Source organism: Bufo gargarizans, chromosome 1 (assembly GCF_014858855.1).
Source record: "Bufo gargarizans isolate SCDJY-AF-19 chromosome 1, ASM1485885v1, whole genome shotgun sequence".
Taxonomy (NCBI): domain Eukaryota; kingdom Metazoa; phylum Chordata; class Amphibia; order Anura; family Bufonidae; genus Bufo; species Bufo gargarizans.
The window spans coordinates 493,049,646-493,070,660 of record NC_058080.1 but is presented as its reverse complement, the minus strand read 5'-3'; the positions used below and the strand labels follow the sequence as shown (position 1 = coordinate 493,070,660).

General features: G+C 42.7%; 1 protein-coding gene across 4 annotated transcripts in view; it reads left to right on the top strand.

Annotated features, from left to right (window-relative positions):
• Positions 1-16,534, top strand: part of SLC7A7 (solute carrier family 7 member 7) — a 56,398-nt gene extending 39,864 nt beyond the window's left edge. For all 4 annotated transcript variants that reach the window (XM_044274095.1, XM_044274103.1, XM_044274088.1 and 1 more), the window contains 6 exons: positions 4,728-4,851; positions 5,044-5,147; positions 7,404-7,500; positions 8,106-8,255; positions 10,358-10,541; positions 15,977-16,534. In XM_044274095.1, the coding sequence (XP_044130030.1) occupies positions 4,728-4,851; positions 5,044-5,147; positions 7,404-7,500; positions 8,106-8,255; positions 10,358-10,541; positions 15,977-16,071 (754 nt within the window). In that variant the 3' untranslated portion in view covers positions 16,072-16,534. The remainder of the gene's footprint in view (positions 1-4,727; positions 4,852-5,043; positions 5,148-7,403; positions 7,501-8,105; positions 8,256-10,357; positions 10,542-15,976) is intronic.
• Positions 16,535-21,015: the final 4,481 nt, after the last annotated feature.

Here is a 21,015-nt window from a genome sequence, read left to right as displayed (position 1 = left end):
CAGAGAGACTGGAAGGGTCACAGAAAGGCATAGAAGTGGACGTCCTTTGTCCACATCCCACACTGATGACCTCTTCATTGTGAACAATGCCCTGTGGAACCAGATGATGAATGCCACACAACTCTGGGCACATTAAAGGAGGTGAGAGGCACCCAAGTGTCAGAACATTCGAAACCGTTTACATCTGCGTGCTAGACGACCTGACCACACCACCAGGCACAGGTGTCATCATCTTGCATGGGCCAGGGAGGATCTACACTGGACGAGGGCTGTTCACTGATGAAAGTTGATTCACGTTGAGCAGAAATGATGGCCGCCAACAATGTTGGAGACGTCAAGGGGAGCTCTATGCATCAGACACTGTTGTCACCAGACGAGCCTTTGGCAGTGGTAGTGAAACAGAGTGGGCAGGTGTGTCTAGTCAATACAGAATTCCTTTGCACTTTGTGAATGGTACAGTGACAAGTGCATACTACTTGTATAACATCATTAATTCAGTCATTGTGCCTCTGCATGAACAACACAGGCCTAATTTCATCTTCTTGGACATCAATGTGTCAGCTTATCGAGGTTGCATCATTAGGGAACGGCTGCTGGAGACTGGGGTACCTCGAATGGAGTGGCCTGCACTTTCTCCAGACCTAAATACCACTGAAAACCTATGGGATCAGCTGAGTCGCCATGTAGAGGCTTGTAACTCTGTACCCCAGAACCTCAATGACCTGAGGGTCACCCTTCAAGAAGAGTGGGTGCCATGCCTCAGCAGACAAAGTCGACTTGTGAACAGCATGAGACATAGTTGTCAAGCTGTAATTGATGCTCAAGGCCACATGACAAGTTTTTGAGACATTGGCATTTTTTGTGGGGGTATACCGCTGTTGTTGGCTTTTGTTTCAATAAATTGTTTGAGATGAGTAAATCACCATTACATGCTTCTACTTAAATGCCCTACCATTCATGATATAATATCACTGTAGCGTGAACCTTTAAAATTTTCCATAAATTTCTCCTGAATGCCAAATATCCAACTTTTTCTGAGTAGTGTATATACATAAATGAGCCGTACAAAAAATGTGGAGAAAAGCTGTTCCATGTAAAATGCACACAAAAGGGGGCACTGCCTCCGACTGGGTAAGAAATAGTTCAGTCTCCAGAAGCATCAAGAGTTCTTTACTGTAAGAACGGTGAAGCTGTGGAATAGACTTTCTCAGGACGTGGTCACAGCAGGAACAGTGGACAGTTTTAAAAAGGGTTTAGATGAATTCTTAAAAGTAAATGACATTAATGATTATGAAAATGTGTAGAAGTCTGGATCTCACTCCCTTTTCTAAAATTTGTGTTCCCTCCTATTCTTTAGTTGAACTTGATGGACTTTTTTCAACCGTGTTAAGTATGTAACTAAGATGATGCAGAAATTGTGTGAGATTTTGAATTTGATGGACTATCCTCAGGATTTCATCAATATTTTATTGGTGGGGGTCCATGTCCCCACCTATCAGCTTTTTAAAGAGGACATGGCACATGGAACACAGCAGCATCTTTCTAGTCCAGTTACATCACTTAAATTGTTCACATGGCATAGGCGCTATACAATGTACACTGCTTTGCCTGGTACGCTATAAGGAGGCCTCTTCATGCAGCTGACCAGCAGGGGCGTAAGCAGTCGGCCCCCCACTGATCAGATATTGATGTCCTATCCTGAGAATAAATATCCTCAACAAATATATATGTGTACGTCCCTGAATATACAACTGAAGAACTGCCTGATAGGAACGTATGAAATAATAAATCTTTATTATATCATTAATTGATTAAAACAGGAATCAAAGACTGGCCCTCATGTAACAGGCTACAGTGTAGCCCCAAAGTATGGGGGAGAAGTATAGGTCATATAGCTTGTACTTCCTAACCCCACAGTTATGTGTGGAGTGTCGGAGGACGTATTATATATACATTATTATATATACAATAAAAGTATTGGTATTAACCCCAGTGCTTCTATAAGACATGGACCAAGATTCCTCCTGTAATAACAGGCAGACACCTTGTCCACTATCCACAAACTGCCAGAACAGGGCTAAAAGGCCAGGGCAGCCAAGGAGTATGTCTGTCCAAGGTATACTACAGCTTACTATGGACAGAGCTAATTAGCCAATTGAGGCATACTTCCTAGATAGTATTCTCCCAGCCTATGCACCCTCTCTCTTCACTGCCCCCGCTCGACGCATTTCCGTGCGGTGGTGAACCCTCACTTCATCAGGAGCAGAGCAGATAGCGAGGTAAGTGGTTGTTACATAATAGACTCGCCGCACAGAGTGGAGTGCAACATCGACGCTATGATGGCCGTGCCGGCTGCCCGACCGCCTGCTCTAAATGGCTTAGACTCCTCCCCTCATTAGGCGCGGTCTCTGAAGGCGGCCAATCGCAAAGGAGGTATGTCTCACCTCTCCTCCCGCTGCGCGGTGTCCTCATAGGTCAGATATAGATGTGGATAGTGGACAAGGTGTTAGAGTTGTTGCGATACCAAATTTTTTATTAAATTTCGATACCATAAAAAAGTAGTGCGATACTCGCAAAAAAAATAAGCCCAAAAAGCCATGTGCATTTAAAAAAATCGCGTTTTTATTTATTTATTTATTTATTCTGTTCGGGCGTTCAGCGCATAGATTTTTTAAATATTTTAATAGTTTGGACTCTTCAGACGTGGCGATATGTGATATGTTTATATATTTTATATGTGAAATTGGGAAAGGGGGTGATTTATACTTAATATTTTGGTGTTTTTTTTTACATTTTTTATTTAATAACTATTTCCCCCCTTAGGGGCCAGAACCTGGGATCTTTTCATCCCTTGTCCTATTCACCCTGATAGATCTCTATCAGGGTGAATAGGACTTCACACACTCCCTGCTGCTCTGTGCTTTGTGCACACAGCAACATGGAGCTGACTATGGCAGCCAGGGCTTCAGTAGCGTCCTGGCTGCCATGGTAACCGATTGGAGCCCCAGGATTACACTGCATGGGCTCCGATCAGAAGCTGCCACTGCCACCAATGAAGAGGAGGTGAGGGGCTGTGGCCACTGCCACCAATGATTTTTATACTGGGGGGTGGGTGCACTGCGCCACCAATGATAAGGCGGGTACTGGCAGCAGATCAGCGGCAGTTAACCCCTTAGGTGCCGCACCTGAGGGGTTAACTGCCGCTGATCGCAGCTCCCTGTTAGAAGCAGGGTGTCGGCTATGTGATTCTGCTGACAGCAACCGCCTCCTGTATTAAAAGTTAAAGAGGAGCTTTAATGAGCAGGCTACATAGATTGGCGCCCAGAGATGTTCCAGCATTTACTATTATTCCTGGGCGCCGCTCCGTTCGCCCGCTGTGCCCCATTACTGTCTCCTGCTCCATATGCTAATTACTATTGGAGCAATGGGGAAGAGACATCAGCTTCTCTAGTGGGTGTTCCTTCTCCCTGGCTGTAGCGCTGTTCAATCGCAGCGCAGCGCAGGGAGAAGTAACGCCCAGGAGAGAAGTCTCCTCCCCATTGCTCTGATAGTAAGTAGCATATGGGGCAGGAGACAGTAACGGGGCCACAGCGGGCGAACGGAGCGGCGCCCAGGAATAATAGTAAGTGCTGGAACATCTCTGGGCGCCGCTCTGTGTAGCCTAATACTTAATGTCTGGACCCAGGAAAAGTCCTATCATTGGTGGCGCAGTGCGCCCGCCCCTCCTCCGCCCCTCCCTCTGTCCATTGGTGGCAGCGGCAGCACAGGGGGGAGGGAGAGACTGCTTTCTTCTCCCCTGTGCTGCTGAGGAAACATGACCTCGCTGACAGCAGCGCGCTCATGTTCTGTGATACTAGACTGTGCAGCCCAGTATCGAAAAAATGGAAATCCCGGTATCGAAATTTCGATACCCGCAACAACCCTACAAGGTGTCTTCCTGTTATTTCAGGAGGCATCTTGGTCCATGTCTTATAGTAGCACTGGGGTTAATACCAATACTTTTAGTGCTACTATTTTTGTAGCGTGTATATATAATGCGTCCTCCGACACTCCACTAATAACTGGGGTTAGGAAGTACAAGCTATATGACCTATACTTCTCCCCCATACTGTGGGGCTACACTCGTTACATGATATAATAAAGATTTATTATTTTATTTTTAATGTTCCAATCACGTTCCTGACTGCTTTCCGCAATTTTTTAAGCAAATTTTCTATTATCTCCATGTTGTGCTGTTCCTCTGTTATGCCTTTAAGACATTTCCAATTGGGATTGTCTCTGTATACAATTTAACGTTGGAACAGGACAGTGCAGGGTTCTAAGGAGAGATGCTCCACAAATGTCATTTTATAGAGAATGTAATGCTTTTCTAAAACAGACATGTCAGGAGAGCTGACAAATCCTCTTAAGTGTCTATATGTAGGAGTAAAGATGGAGGGAAGAAAATGATCAAATCATTTGGGTATTTTGTAGAAGCAGGATGTGGAATATACCCTGACTCTCCTGACTGGCAGGCTACATCATGGACACAGACTCTACAGGCAGAATAACATATATCCACCTATGTGGTGAAGCGCTTGTAGCCTTATTGTGTTATCATGTACGTCTGTCTAATCCTTGTGTAGTAACTCGGGGAGGTATTAGAATCCAAGAGATGGAGATTAGGAGCGGATTACTAATGTTTCATGAAAGATGACCTTTCTCCTGTCATTTTCTGTTTTTCACAGGAATCTGCCCCTTGCCATTGGAATCTCCATGCCAATAGTGACTGTCATATATCTACTTACTAACGTAGCATACTACACCATTCTGGACATGCGCTCCATACTGGGAAGTGATGCCGTGGCCGTGGTAAATGCACAGTACATACCTTGTAGAAATGATTACATCAAGTTAGTCACAAGCCAGCTGGGTAGAATGTAAAATCTACATTTTATAATGTATAAGGTATAGAAAGATGCAAGGGAAGTAACTGAGAAGTCTCAGCTTGCTACTGTATGTAGGCTATGTATGTTAACTGATCCCAGATTGGTCTTTTCTCAGACATTTGCTGATCAGATATTCGGAATATTTAACTGGACGATCCCCCTGGCTGTAGCGCTTTCATGCTTTGGAGGCCTGAATGCTTCAATCCTAGCTGCATCAAGGTAAAAAAAGATGTCTACATGATTTAGACAGAAAATGTCTTCCAAACTATGGGCCAGATTTATCATTAGCTCAGGTCAGAATAATGGAGTGAAAAAGTCCCAAACGCTAAAACTGTGCACAAATTTGCGACTTTTTTCTGCTCTGCACTATGTTCGCCAGTTTTCTGAAAGTGGGCGTGTTTTCTTATGTAAATGAATCTGTAGACAGATTTACTATTGGGACTATTTAAAAAGTCGCAAAAAAGTCACAATTTCACTCCAGTGAGGACCATGCTTATCTTATGAGACTTTTTAACAGAACATGCGACTTTTTCATAAAAATGTGCAACTTTTTCGTAAAGATGTGCGACTTTTGTAAAGCTGCTTACTGACGGATAAACTGCTACCGTCAAACCACATTTATTACAGTCTTAAAGGGCCGATCATAAATCTGACTTGGCTAAAACTGACTTTAGCCATATGTTAAAGTGGAGTGAGCTGTCAGAGTCGTGATAAATCTAGCCCTATATGTAAATCTAGAAATAATGTCATCACTGATATTCTCTGTGGAACTGAGTAATGTAAGAGTACTTTCACACTTGCGTTGATTTCGGCAGTTTTGTTTCCTGATCAGGCAAACTGTATGCAAACGCATGTCATTTTTTTCTGACTGATCAGGCATTTTTCAGACTTATCAGGATCCTGATCAGTCGGAAAAATGCCTGATCAATCAGAAAAATGCATTGCAATACCGGATCCGTTTTTCCAGTGTCATCTGGCAAAACGGATCCGGAATACTGGATCCGTAAATGTGGCAATTTGAATTCCGGATCCGGCACTAATACATTCCTATGGAAAAAAATGCCAGCATTCAGGCATGTGTTCAGTTTTTTGGGCCGGAGATAAAACTGTAGCATGCTGCAGTATTATCTCCGTCCTGAAAAGTCAAAAAGACTGAAGACATCCTGATGCATCCTGAACGGATTTCTCTCCATTCAGAATGCATGGGGATAAAACTGATCAGTTCTTTTCCGGTATTGAGCCCCTAGGATGGGACTCTATGCCGGAAAAGAATAACGCTAGTGTGAAAGTACCCTAACGTGGTATAAATGCTGTGGAATTGCCGCATTGAAATCAGTACAAAGCATGGCATGAATTGTAAATCTGCACCAAGTTAAATTATGCAGACTGCCCAGGATTTCACCCTTTGTAAATCTGCAGAAAATCCACAGCATTTATGCAGAGAAATCTGTAGCAGTCTCCACAATCAGATTTTCCCACTGTGGTTTTCGGCCAAATAAAATGCCTACTTTCCAATATGGAAAATCCACAGCAGGGTATGTGGCCATACCCTTAAGTCTAGTTTCATACTAGCGCTAGGGATCCGGCAGGCGGATCCCTCTGCTTTACTGCATTGCCGTCCATCCCCATTCACTATGATGGGGACCAGCAGAGATCCGCCCGCAACCCAACAAATATGCCGATAATCGTCCAGAAGAAAACGACTGTGCTACAGCTAGTGTGAAACTAGCCTTAGGGTGAATTCACACAAATCAAAATTCCAGTGATTTCACATTCATATTGAATGGGGTTTGCAGAAATCCATGTGCTTGCTGCAGAAACAACTCCATTCACATGACTGGAACTGATTTTTAGTCACATACATTTCTGCGACAAGCCTTCCGAGTGTGAATGCACACATGCTATTCCATCTATCTAAAGCCTTTCTCAGGCTCAAAGTGGAACTCTTCTATCCAGCAGCAGAGCGGAGTGGATAGACGGATGCTGTTTAATGATGTAATGATGCCGAATATTGTGCCAGCACAGTTTATGGTGCTAGTTTCCCCCTATGTCATAAAGCCTGAAGGTATACTGCGTTCTGTCGCATAACAGCCACTGTAGCTGCCGTATCTGTATTTGTTGACGCAGAGGTTTTTGTAGAAATAAAATGTCAGGTTCAAATACAGCTATTCAGTTACTGACATTTTATGAAGTGGCCTTCAGACTGGAGAACACCTTTAAGGCTCTTCACTTGTAGTTAAACGGTTGAATTGGTGATGGTGCCTTTGGTTATACATTTAAAAGCTACAGACCAGTCTCTTAAGAATTGCACTCTGAGGCTTTTTTTTTAAGCAATGCCCCAATTGGGTAAAAAATAGGCAATTATAAGGTGAGTAGAGCAACATTTGGACTTGTCAGTTTTACGTGTCCTTCTAAAATCTATTCACATTGATTCATTTACTTAGCTGTTCCTTTGGCTGTTGTCCCCAATTTTAGACTTTTCTTTGTTGGGTCTCGAGAGGGTCATCTTCCTGATGCTCTTAGTATGATCCATGTGGAGCGATTCACCCCGATACCAGCCCTGCTGTTTAATGTAAGTGTGCCAATGGGCAGAAGATCTCAGCTTTGTATACATGTATTAAGATGTTTAGTAGTATGGTTTGTAGGACTAGTGGTGGGAATACACCTAAAATATCAGAAGAGATGATGAGTACTATATCTGTTACTGAGATGAATGATAGAACTTTGTTTCATCTATAGAAGCAGATAAAGGACTTAAAGGGGGATGTCTGAGTCTTAAAAAAGAGGAGCTGCAAATGCAATAAAATAACTAAGAAAAACCCAAGTATTTTAGATTTCAAACCCCCTTTCCACCGATATCATGCAGAAACACTACCCCCCCCCCTCCCCCCATAGTCTGCCAGCCATGAATTGCGATACCGGTGCTTACATGTTTCAGATTTTACAGTCCTTACTTACAGCAGATAGATGTAAGAGAGATTTAAAAGCTGCTCTAAATGTATAGGACATCAGGACAGCCATTTTTCTTCTGATTACATAAACTGTGGCCAGATTCCTGACTTTACTCCACATTTAGGTAAAATATGGTTCTTTGTATACCGTAAGTGTCGGCTAGAATTTCAGTGATTGTTGAGCAGTAAACGTCTGCATGAACTGCTGCCTCCTATCCATTTACAGGGTGCCATGGCTCTGGTGTACCTCTGTGTAGAAGATATCTTCCAGCTCATTAATTACTACAGCTTCAGCTATTGGTTATTTGTGGGCCTGTCTATTGCCGGTCAACTTTATTTGCGCTGGAAGGAGCCAGACAGACCACGACCCCTCAAGGTCAGTGCAAGGGCTTGTATATTTTTGTCTTTATAGATTCAATGGTGTCAGTAGCCCTGAAGGCACATAATTAACTACTTGAGGTCTTTTTTGCCAGTCTAAATGAACCTTAGAGGTGTTGTCCATGCTACTTGAATATTTTTTTTCCCAGCAGCAACAAATGTGATAAAATAACAAAGTGATACATTTTTGTCCCCTGCTGCTTCTCTTCTGACCTGCAATCATCTTCCTGGCTGCAAAAGTGACCTTTCATACACACCTCGTCACCATGCAGCCAGTTGGGTGCAGTGATTGCCTTTAGTGGTGACATGGTAAGCGTGGGCCGTCACTGCTGCAGTCAGGAAAACAAACACCGGTAGAAAGGACCGAAGTATAAAACATCACAAGTGTACAAAGTAAGCATGGACATGAATTATGACACTACACAAGTGTAATGATTATACATATAAATCATATAACACCAGTTTCAATAAACATATCTTGCCTGATTTTGGTCCCACGTATATATACGTACTTCTTTAGAACCTGATGCAGACAGTAGGGAAGGGGTAGAGGATGGGGGGATTGGTAGTGGGGGGCAGGGGCGGACAGGGAACTTAAAGTAGCCCTGGGAAAAATACTAAACGTGAACCCATTTTGTAGTCAGGTCCAAATTGATGGAAGGCAGAGCCAGCAATACCATATTGTGGCACATTATACCACCCCAACAGACCCAAATACCACAGTCTATCACAAAATACTGCCAGCAGGACAAAATACATCCCCAAAAACTTTCACTGGCCGGCCATGAAGAGGGCCCAGGCGGCATTGGCCCACCGGGAAATTTCCCTGTAAGGTTTATGGCCAATCCGCCCCTGGTGGGGGGGACTAATGTGAACCCATTTAGTAGTCAGGTCCAAATTGATGGAAGGCAGAGCCAGCAATACCATATTGTGGCACATTATACCACCCCAACAGACCCAAATACCACAGTCTATCACAAAATACTGCCAGCAGGACAAAATACATCCCCAAAAACTTTCACTGGCCGGCCATGAAGAGGGCCCAGGCGGCATCGGCCCACCGGGAAATTTCCCTGTAAGGTTTATGGCCAATCCGCCCCTGGTGGGGGGGACTAGAATAAAGAAATACCAGAAAAGGAAAACAAGAGCAGAAGAGATTTAAGCGGTAGCACAAATGCTTCCATATGGATCCATTATTTAACACAAACCCTACAGCTCGTAACAGACCAATAAGCAGCGCTAGAAGGCCCCAACCTGCTCTACGAAGGTTCTCCATAGCTGGAAAGTTAGGTGCTGAGGGGAGAGGTAGTCACATTACTGTCATAAGACTTCCACTAAGCCCAGTGTTTTTTTGTATCACATTTACTGTTCCCTTTATGGTTCATTTAGACTGACAAAAAGATCTCAAATTGTTAAAGGAGTTTTCCAGGATTTATATATTGAGGAACTATCCTCAGGACATTGTCTAGTTTGGTATGGCTGCTCAGGCCCATTCACTTGAATGGGACTAAGCTTCAACTAGGTCACTGACCTAGGAAGAGGCTGAATCACTCACTGGAGTGCCAGGGCCTCTTCAAACAACTGGAAGCCTGACCCCCACTGATCAGATTTTTATGACCTATCCTGAGTAAAGGTCATCATTATAGGAGTCCCAGGAAACCCCTTTAAGGCTACACTAAATCTGACACCAGTGGTATAGTTAACAAAGGTTGTGAAAATATTCATTTAGCTCGTTCAACCGATGTTTGTGTGAAAGTTTGTTAACAGTCGTTGCCCCGTGTAAACATGCCCACCAAGTAAATGGCAAATGACTGAATGATCATTTGTCCTTGATCGCTTCTTTTATGCAGACATAAAAATCATTGTTTATCAGGAGCACATCCCTATGTGTAAACCATCAGAAATGGAAACTGTATGGGGACAAACCATGATTGTTCTTCTGAACATACTGATGATGATATCACCATGTAATGGAAGAAACCTTGCTCTGTCGTCGATCATCACGCATTAAAAATCCACATGAAATATATCAAATTAAATTTTGTATTCTTAAAATGCTGCAGTGTGGTGTCAGTGACCTCTGTTTCCTGCTCATTACAGCTCAGCCTGGTGTTTCCAGTAGTATTCTGCCTATGCACTGTGTTCCTTGTGGCTGTGCCACTGTACAGTGACCTGATCAACTCACTGATTGGAATCGCCATAGCACTGTCTGGAGTTCCCGTCTATTTCCTTCTTGTACGTGTTCCAGAGCAAAAGAAACCGCAGTGGCTCCGTCGCGTAGCAGGTATGAATTTTCAGGTGCTAGATCTTTTAAGCATCACTCCACACCTTTATAAGTTATACAATTTTCTTCATCAATTCCTGGTTGGTACAGGTCCTCAGCATACAGTGACATATTTTGCTGTCGTTTCAGTAGAGCAACTCCTGGAGCGCGTCTGCAATAAGAACCAACTGTAACAGTTTTACTTCTTAGTGCAGGCTCCAACAGCCAGGGTCACTGGAGGAAGCTCGGACCCTGGTTGTGAACCCTTTGATTGCCATCTGCAGAACCTACGAAGTTCTGTCCTGTAATCCTGCTGTTAGGGTACACTAGTGCATAATGACACTGAATACAATGTTTAAACTTTAAAAGAAAGTCATAAAATAGTGACCACTTAATGGGATTTAAATTTTTATTTAATACATAATGTCAAATTACACCAAAAAATAAAAAGCCTGTGAAAATAAAATAAAAATAAACACCATTATTTGTGGTCGGGGCACTCACGAAAGAAGGACTCCTACCTGCTGGCTAGCTAAAGCGGTTAGAGTTATGCCGGAACCGCGACGTTGAAGGAATAGCTGAAGGAGGCCATCCCCTTGGTGTGAAGCTGAGAATGAGGGTGGGTAGGGTGGGAGAGTTTGACACGTCGTTCATTGAAGGAGGGGCAGAGGTGCCATGATATAGGCAACCGTGCCCCTCCCACAAATACAGGCCAATGAATCGGCCTTAACACTTAGCATAAAATACATTGGCCTAGATTTACCATTAGTTTCACAGGGTAAACATGTAGACAGGAGTCTTTAAAGGGACACTTGGGGGGTCATGTATCAAACTGGTGTAAAGTAGAACTGGATTAGTTGCCCTTAGCAACCAATCAGATTCCACCTTTCATTTTTGACAGCTCCTTTGGAAAATGAAAGGTGGAATCTGATTGGTTGCTATGGGCAACTAAGCCAGTTCTACTTTACACCAGTTTTATAAATGACCCCAAATATTCATAGTACATTTTCATTTTGGTAGTACTGTGCCATTGAAAATTAAATCCAAAATATTGTCCTTCTATAAAAGTCAGCACAGAGATAAATCTCCTATATAGATAGGTAACCCATTATTTAGTTTACCACTGCTGTGAGGGGAAGACATTATTTGTAACAGTCTCTTTACACAAGACGACAGACCAGAAAATTGTCAGGAGGCAAGCGTTCCTTCTCGACAATCTGCTGCTCGCTGGTGGAGGAGACTGCTGCATTTACATGCTGTGATCTCCTTCAGAGAATGCGGAAGAGCGATCGCTAATGGGATCGCTCTTCCCCATACTGACTTGTTTGTCGACAGCACCATCTGCTGCCGGAAAACGAAGATTTTTGTGTAAGCACAAGAGATTGGATTATCGATTCATGGGGTAATCGGCGGTACATTTACACCACCAGATGATCGCTAACTTCTAGACCAGTGATGGCGAACCTATGGCACGGGTGCCAGAGGCGGCACTCGGAGCCCTCTCTGTGGGCACCCACACCCTGGAAAAAGTCTATGGTGTACCAATATGCCTTAGACTTTCCTGTCACTCATCAGTGCAGGGCGCACCATGAGCAGCACAGGTAGTGCACTGAATGTAGGCAGGATATTGTAGATAAATGAAACAGTACATGGAAGATATTCTATATTGGACTGTAGTATTCAAGGTAAATTGCTGTGTTGGCACTTTGCGATAAATAAGTGGGTTTATGTTGCAGTTTGGGCGCTCGGTCTGTAAAAGGTTCACCATCACTGTTCTAGACTGTCTATCTAAAAGTTTAGGACAACTGTTAGACAGAAATGCTGGCACATTTTGGTGCAAAAAGTCAAATTTTAGGCCATGCCACCTTGTCAGCTAAGCCACACTCCGTCATTGAGCATGTAAAAAAAAACATTAGATGAGACAAATTGCACCAAAATGTAGAAATATCCAGTCGCACAGTTTATAGAAAATCTGGGCCATTTTTCACAGAGCAGTGATAGGAAACATATTGTACTTTCTCAGTTATTGAGCCGCAGTAGAGTTGCTTTTACATACAGCAATCATCCCCTCTCTGTGGGGGATGAATGATCATAACTGTGAACATTCGTGCTCTTACAGATTAATCAATTTATTATTCCCCCATGCCAGTTTTCATGTTTGCGAAATTTTAAACGACATTGCATCTAAATTTAGTTGCAAGTGGCACTTCTACACGTGCCCTCACCACTTTCCCAAAAGAAGCGGGGTATATTAACCTTCTTTTATTCCAGTTTTCTGGTGCAAAAGAAGACTGAAATCACTTTCGGCACATGGACTACCGGGGCATCCTCCGGCAGGACAGGGGATATTATAGACCAGCGTGAAATGCTCGCCTATAATAAATACTTCCCCACCCCCCATTGTTTGTAGGCAGCAAATCCATGTTCACACAGGGCAATGTGCTGCGCACACACAAACATATTGGATGCCGCATGAAACACTGATGATTGAGGTTTTACTCATTCATCGGGTGATCGGCGGCACATTTACACAGGACAATTATTGGGAATGGACAAACTTCCGTCCTAGATAATTGTCCCAATCCTCAGCCCTTGTAAATGGGCCCTTAGACAGTGTAAACTTAAGGTGGCTGCTCATTTAGTGAAGGAGACCACTGTATTTACATGCAGCGATCACCTCCACAGTATAAGAACGAGGAATCGTTATTGTGATCGCTCATCCTCATAGAGCTGCACTGTTGTCACGGCTGAGGATGGGGAAAACCCTCAGCCGTGCGATGCCAGAAGATGGATGGTCGATGCAAGGCCAGGACAGGAATCAGGGAACAGGTCACCTCCTATCAATCTCTAATTCTGACCCTGTCTCCTAGCCGTATGAGCCGACCCTGATGGTAGGAGGGCTCATACTCCGGAACCTAATATTCCTACTAGCCGTCAGGGTGGCCCTGGACTAGGAGCAGGGTAAGACGACTTGTTCCTCCTAGACACGTAGGAACAGGAGTCTCACTGGCCAAGCTACATAAAAAGGGAAACTCGAACAGCTTATGGCAATGGCAGGTAAATGCAACAAGTAACACCTACCTACCACAGACACAAAGCCTGGAACCCATGCAGAAGCGCTGCTGTCCACAAGATATGGCAGACACAGCACACACCACACAGAAACCCAGGACCATAAGCTGCAATAACAAGGAGACCAAACACACACCTTCATAACACCATGTAACATAACTTATGACCACAAGGGTGGCCCTCACTGGCAGATGGTATATCACAGGAGGATGACTCCAGCTAGCCATGGCTGAAGTACCCCTCAGACTACTGATCACAGCAGAGGCTAAATAGCCCATGTAGCCACACCCACACACAGACACACCCAGTGCACACACACTAGGAAGGAAGTTAACCCTTTCAACACCAGGGAAGGGAAGACAGCAACTTAAAGGGGAATACACACACAATAAACCCCGTGCACACCAGACAAGGAAAGTGCACACATATAAAAACACGTTGCCATAGGCAACCGCATGCATACACAGTGAGCAGCCCAGCAACCAGCTCCAGCTGCTACACCACCAAACTATATGTTGCCAACGGCAACCACACGTGAGGCAACAAACCCAGAGCCCTCACCTGTGGTTGACAACACAGAACAAACCGCTGACAACCGCATGCGACCACAAGAGTCACGACCATAACCATGGTCGTGACAACTGTTTCTGGGCAGCAGATCAGTTTAAACCATGCAATCTGCTGTCCAGAAACTATAATTTATGTGCCTGCATGAACAGAATCACCCCATCAACTAGCCGTTCTGCTCGTTCATCATGTGATCGGCGGCACATGTAGATGGGAAGATTGTTGGGAACGAGCATTTGCAGTAACGTTCCTTCCCGATAATCTGCCCGAATATCATTTTGGAGAGTTATCTAAACTCCAGAGTTAGTTCCATGCACCAGCCCATAGAAGGGAAAGATTACAGAAGATCCAGGCAACCCAGAGAGGGAGTGAGAATATTGGCAAAGGAAGGTAATTGTCGTTTATTAGACGCTAGCCTCCTCTGTATCTTGTTCAGAGATTCTAAGCTACCAGCTGCCCACCATAACCAAAGACAGGGAAGGCCACCTGTCAGGCGATAGTATTTCTAGAGAGGATACAGAAGTATCTGACTATAGTACAGCAGCGATAGTACATCCCACCAGCCTGGAGAAAAAAAGGGGTTTCCACGAACAGGATCGTAGCCTGTTCGGGACGCCAATTTATTGCAGCGACCGGGCCGCAGGGGCAATATGTGAGTTACAGTGGGCCGATAGGGGTAGTAGTAGTTTTACTCACAGTTCTGCAGAGCTCCCTGGGCCGAAGTGAAGTGAATGGAAGGACAGCACCAGTTCCTTCGGGGCACACTCTGTTGTCCAGGGACTCCCGCCAGATGGTGGTTGAGATGCCCTTGGTGTTGTGGTTTTTAGGATGCCATGGAGGCAGGGTCCCTGGTGTTCGTGATGCCAGCACCGTAAGGTGCAATGAGAGATAATGCCAAATAAGGAGAGAGTCAGGAGTTAAACAAACTGGAACTTTACTTGAATAATTGCCTTGAGGTAGTTATAATCCAGTAGTAGTGCTTTGTTATACAATAAGATGGCAAAGCTGCAAATCCCAACAGGCTTGGTAGGGTTGGTCAATACAGGCTTAGGTTTGGCTGGTGTGGGAAAGGTACTTTCTTTAGCTGTGTCTTCCCTCCAATAACCCAGACTTCCGGTACCTGGATCTCTGATCAGAACTTGGCAACCAACAGGGCGGTCTCCCTAGCGGCAGGCAGTCTTCTGCTCCATTCTTTAAACATGTTGCTTTGACACACAAAAGTCCATTTCGTCTCTGGCTGGACAGTAGTACTACAAAAAGGGATCCAGTAACTCTTGGACTTGGTTTCCTACTTATATTGCCCTACTGGAGAGTGCCCAGGGGGCACACATCAGCAGCTACATAGTCTCCTCTCCTTCACTAACCTCTTATCTCTAACTTCCAGTGACTGGCCTGTTCTATATATATATATATAATGCTATGGCACCACCTAGTGGTGACTAGGTGTAATGCAGTTACCAGCCTGTTGTGAGGAATTTGCAGCTTAGGGAATAGACAATGACATGTAAAGGTTTAGGAACCCACTTCTTGCACGGAGTGGGACACTGCATATGCAAGAATTCTGGACTGTGTATTTTTAGTAAATCTCCCCCACTGAGTGTTATAAAGATGACCAGGACAAATTTTTATCTGCCGGTAAATGATAAAGTATAGTTGATGGACCAACCATCGACTCTACCTACTCCGTGTTTGGTGCTGCAGGCTAAGTAATTTGTTTTCTACCTGCAAGAGTAGTTGGAGGTCGGGTTTGTAAAATAGCTGCCCAGGACTTCATGGTCACAGAGTTGACATTAACACTTGTTTGTCTTTTCCTGTAGCGACAATCACTCGATATACCCAGATCTTATGCTATTCTGTCATCACTGAGATGGATTTAGAAGAGAAAGAACAATTAGATCCAAAATCCGACTGAGGATCATAGGATCACATCTGGAAGCTGCTGGATCTCCGGAAACTTCATTAGTCACATAATTTATTTCTTACACTGGATGGACGTCTTTTTTTCATCATTAAAGGCTTCAATGCCGGGTGACTGCAGGGCAGTGCTCTGACATGAAGTTAGGTGAACAAGTTCTCTCTGGCAGGGGAAGTGTTAATTGTTTTCTCTTTTTCACATATTTTTTCCTCTGAAATGGGATGTTAATTGTTAAGGCCCTGGATGGGGGCAGCACTCCAGAAGTGCAGGGCTGGCCCATGGTGATTTTGTGTAATCAGGCAGCACTATATGGACCATTCATCAGACTCCCATGAATGGGCAACGTGCCTTACATGACAGAGGCACTCTCTGAACCTTTTGCACTGACTGGAAAGATATGGCAATTGTCTCTTTGCACAGGATTGATGGGAACATACTGGAATAAAAATGTTAGAACAAATCTCAAATTGTGGTGTCGTTGATTAGAAATCAGAAATCAAATCTCTGCTTGGAGTCATTGAACAGTAACCCTTATTACTTACCTCCAGGGGATGAAAATCCATAACCTGGTCCTGTAATGGGCATATAGGTTCCCGGCTTGTTACATAGCTCTGTACTGTAACTTACAGCATATGTCCGTATTATGACCGGGAGAGATTTCTATCCACTGGAAGTAAACAGAGTCCACATTCAATGACTACAGATATCAATGACTAGCAGATATCTTGAAAACTGTATTTAAAGGGAACCTGTCACCGGGATTTTGTGCATAGAGCTGAGGACATGGGCTGCTAGATGGCCGCTAGCACATCCGCAATACCCAGTCCCCATAGCTCTGTGTGCTTTCATTGTGTAAAAAAAACGATTTGATACATATGCAAATTAACCTGAGATGAGTCCTGTCCCTGACTCATCTCATGTACAGGACTCATCTCAGGTCATTTGCATATGTATCAAATGTTTTTTTTACACAATAAAAGCACACAGAGCTATGGGGACTGGGTATTGCAGATGTGCTAGTGGCCATCTAGCAGCCCATGTCCTCAGCTCTATGCACAAAATCCTGGTGACAGGTTCCCTTTAAATAATACAGAAAATGATAAAATAATAATAAAAAATACAGAAATTATAAAACAATTACAGGATGTAGTGTTCTGTGTATTGAGTAGTAGTTTTAATTTGACACTCGTGAGGTCACACATCCTTCACATAGCAACACAATTATATATGCTGTGGAGTGATTGATATGCTGAGAGCCGAGGACTACACATATGTATGAGCCAAACTGGGACGTGTTGATATCCGGGATACTATTCAGATTAAATAGTGATGAAATTACCCATATGTATGGTCCAGCTGTAAGGATGGATCCATATTTCCTTCCCCAGTGCTAACAACTATAAAAGAAACTCTTTGGAAGGGCTTAAAGTGTAACTGTTATTTCGAATTTAAAGAGTCTTCTATCAAAACTGATTCAGACCGATACTCGCCATGTTTGCTGGAATGCGGCCGGATCTCCGCCGGTCCCCATAATAATGAGTGGGGTTGGACGGAAGCTTACAAACCTTCGGCAATGCCGGAATGCACAGAGGTGGAACAGTCTGCTGGATCTCTGACACTCGTGTGCAACTAGCCTGTCTTCAGTCTAAAGATGCCTGTGTGTAAGAAGTCAGGTAGGCAGGGTGATGAGTAGTGATAGTAAGGCCACATGTCCGAGACTGGGGTAGTGACAAGACGTGGCTGGAAGCCTCAGCATGTTACACACAGATGTCTTCTGCTGACTGACGACAGATTCTCCTTAGCAATGCTGTTAGAGCTTTGCTGAGAAGACTCTTTACACCCTGTTTTGTAGTAGAAAGAAACATATTTCCCTAATAAAGTATATTACAAATATGTTTGTGTCCTTACACAATATAAAAAGTAAACTGAAATTACAGTTGCACTTTAAAGGGGGTTATGCCATGATTAATGTAAAAAATGAAAATCAGACATTATATATATATATATATATATATATATATACAAACCGGATTCCCAAAAAGTTGGGACACTAAACAAATTGTGAATAAAAACTTAATGCAATGATGTGGAGATGGCAAATGTCAATATTTTATTTGTAATAGAACGTAGATGACAGATCAAACGTTTAATCCGAGTTAATGTATCATTTTAAAGGAAAAATATGTTGATTCAAATTTTCACGGTGTCAACAAATCCCCAAAAAGTTGGGACAAGTAGCAATAAGAATATATTTATAGTATGGTGGCTCACTCCGCATACAGTTGTGGAAATGGGTGCTACTAAGTCTAATATGACTCACCCAGTCATAGGTTGGATAATATATAAGAATGTGTAGGAAGACTGAGCACTCACCAGCTGGATCAATTAGAGAACAAACGGATATATAGCAAAATAATTTATTTAATATTTATATATAGCCCTAAATCTAAAATGCAGCGGAATCAATAATAATATGGTATATAAAAAATTGATGTTCAAATATAATAAATACACCTATAATAAAATGCAGTCGTATATATATAGCTTAAACAATATTAAAAAACATAATGAACCTAGAAAAAAGGGCAATTGTTCACAGTATATAAAAACATATACAGATGGTTGGAATAAATATTTAGTAGACTGCTGATCAGTTCGGGGAGTACGCCAAATAAAGTGTCCAAGTCGAAATATTGCAATGAATATACGATAAAATACTGATCAGTATAGTGAATGCGCCAGATATGGTATCCAATAGTCATCAATAGTCAAAAGCAGATTAGTCTCCCTGTGTTTAGAGAGATCGGTTCGCTTCGTATGAAGTACTTTGATCAATGTAGCTAGGTGGACATATATTTTTATTTAATGGATATAGTACACCTGTTATTCGCCGTCTAATGTGAGTATAACCGTGGCGTCCCACGAGGCTCACTGTATTAGATTCGGCGGTACCTGAGTCTGGTCGCTTGCTTGAGGTGGTTGGGATGAGCGTGTAGCTCTCGGCGTAAGGAGTCTTCTGGTGATATTCACCGATGCTGCAAGCCTGGACCTAGTTGATGAGTAACAAGGTGTTTCCTCCACACTAGCAAAGAGTTATACTTCCGGCAGAGTCAAAGTTCAATTATCGGGATATTGGGGTCTCGTAGTTTTTTCATCAGCTGATGTCCGAGGTATACAATAACCAGACGCGTTTCGGGGTCCTTTCCTGGCCCCTTCCTCAGTGGTGGTCTGTAGGAGGGTTTTGACCCTCTTTTTATACCCAACATCCCTTAAAGTGAGCTGGAGCAAAAACAAAATTGTGGATTTTGAATCTGATCGCATGGAAACTCTGACATGGAGCAGTCTAAATGGTTGTTATTTTTATAAGGAAAGGTATTTTCAGGTGTTGTGTTGAAAATCAGTTTTAGCGATCCTATTATCTGGCGTTTCTCAATTAAATCCCGTTTTCATTTTGCAGTGATTTCCATATGATTTATCAATGCGGTTTTTTAAAACGCAAATGCGGTTCCTTCAATGCATATGCGTTTTATTGTCCCCTATATTTGTAGGTGCAAGTTATATTGGTTTTCAATAATTTTATATCATACAATACAATATAGGGATAAAAAATGACTCTACAAACAAGTCAGAAACAATGAATAACAACTACAGTTTCAATACAGTCTTAATATGGCCTGCATCATTTTAATTATATTGTTATATCTGAAATATTGTTACATCATATGTAATGCAGTAGCTTAAAATATAGAACTGACAGGAATTGATATATCTTGTGCCTTTATATATGATAAACATTTGCAGCTTATAAAAGTAATGAATGTATATTTTTGAACATTTTATATCTAAGATTTTTACTTCTATATATATTTCTTTTTATTGCATTGTTTTTTATTTTTATCTTTATTTATTTTTTATTATATTTTTTATCCCTATATTGTATTGTATGATATAAAATTATTGAAAACCAATATAACTTGCACCTACAAATATAGGGGACAATAAAACGCATATGCATTGAAGGAACCGCATTTGCGTTTTAAAAAACCGCATTGATAAATCATATGGAAATCACTGCAAAATGAAAACGGGATTTAATTGAGAAACGCCAGATAATAGGATCACTAAAACTGATTTTCAACACAACACCTGAAAATACCTTTCCTTATAAAAATAACAACCATTTAGACTGCTCCATGTCAGAGTTTCTATGCGATCAGATCCAAAATCCACAATTTTGTTTTTGCTCCAGCTCACTTTAAGGGATGTTGGGTATAAAAAGAGGGTCAAAACCCTCCTACAGACCACCACTGAGGAAGGGGCCAGGAAAGGACCCCGAAACGCGTCTGGTTATTGTATACCTCGGACATCAGCTGATGAAAAACCTACGAGACCCCAATATCCCGATAATTGAACTTTGACTCTGCCGGAAGTATAACTCTTTGCTAGTGTGGAGGAAACACCTTGTTACTCATCAACTAGGTCCAGGCTTGCAGCATCGGTGAATATCACCAGAAGACTCCTTACGCCGAGAGCTACACGCTCATCCCAACCACCTCAAGCAAGCGACCAGACTCAGGTACCGCCGAATCTAATACAGTGAGCCTCGTGGGACGCCACGGTTATACTCACATTAGACGGCGAATAACAGGTGTACTATATCCATTAAATAAAAATATATGTCCACCTAGCTACATTGATCAAAGTACTTCATACGAAGCGAACCGATCTCTCTAAACACAGGGAGACTAATCTGCTTTTGACTATTGATGACTATTGGATACCATATCTGGCGCATTCACTATACTGATCAGTATTTTATCGTATATTCATTGCAATATTTCGACTTGGACACTTTATTTGGCGTACTCCCCGAACTGATCAGCAGTCTACTAAAAATTTATTCCAACCATCTGTATATGTTTTTATATACTGTGAACAATT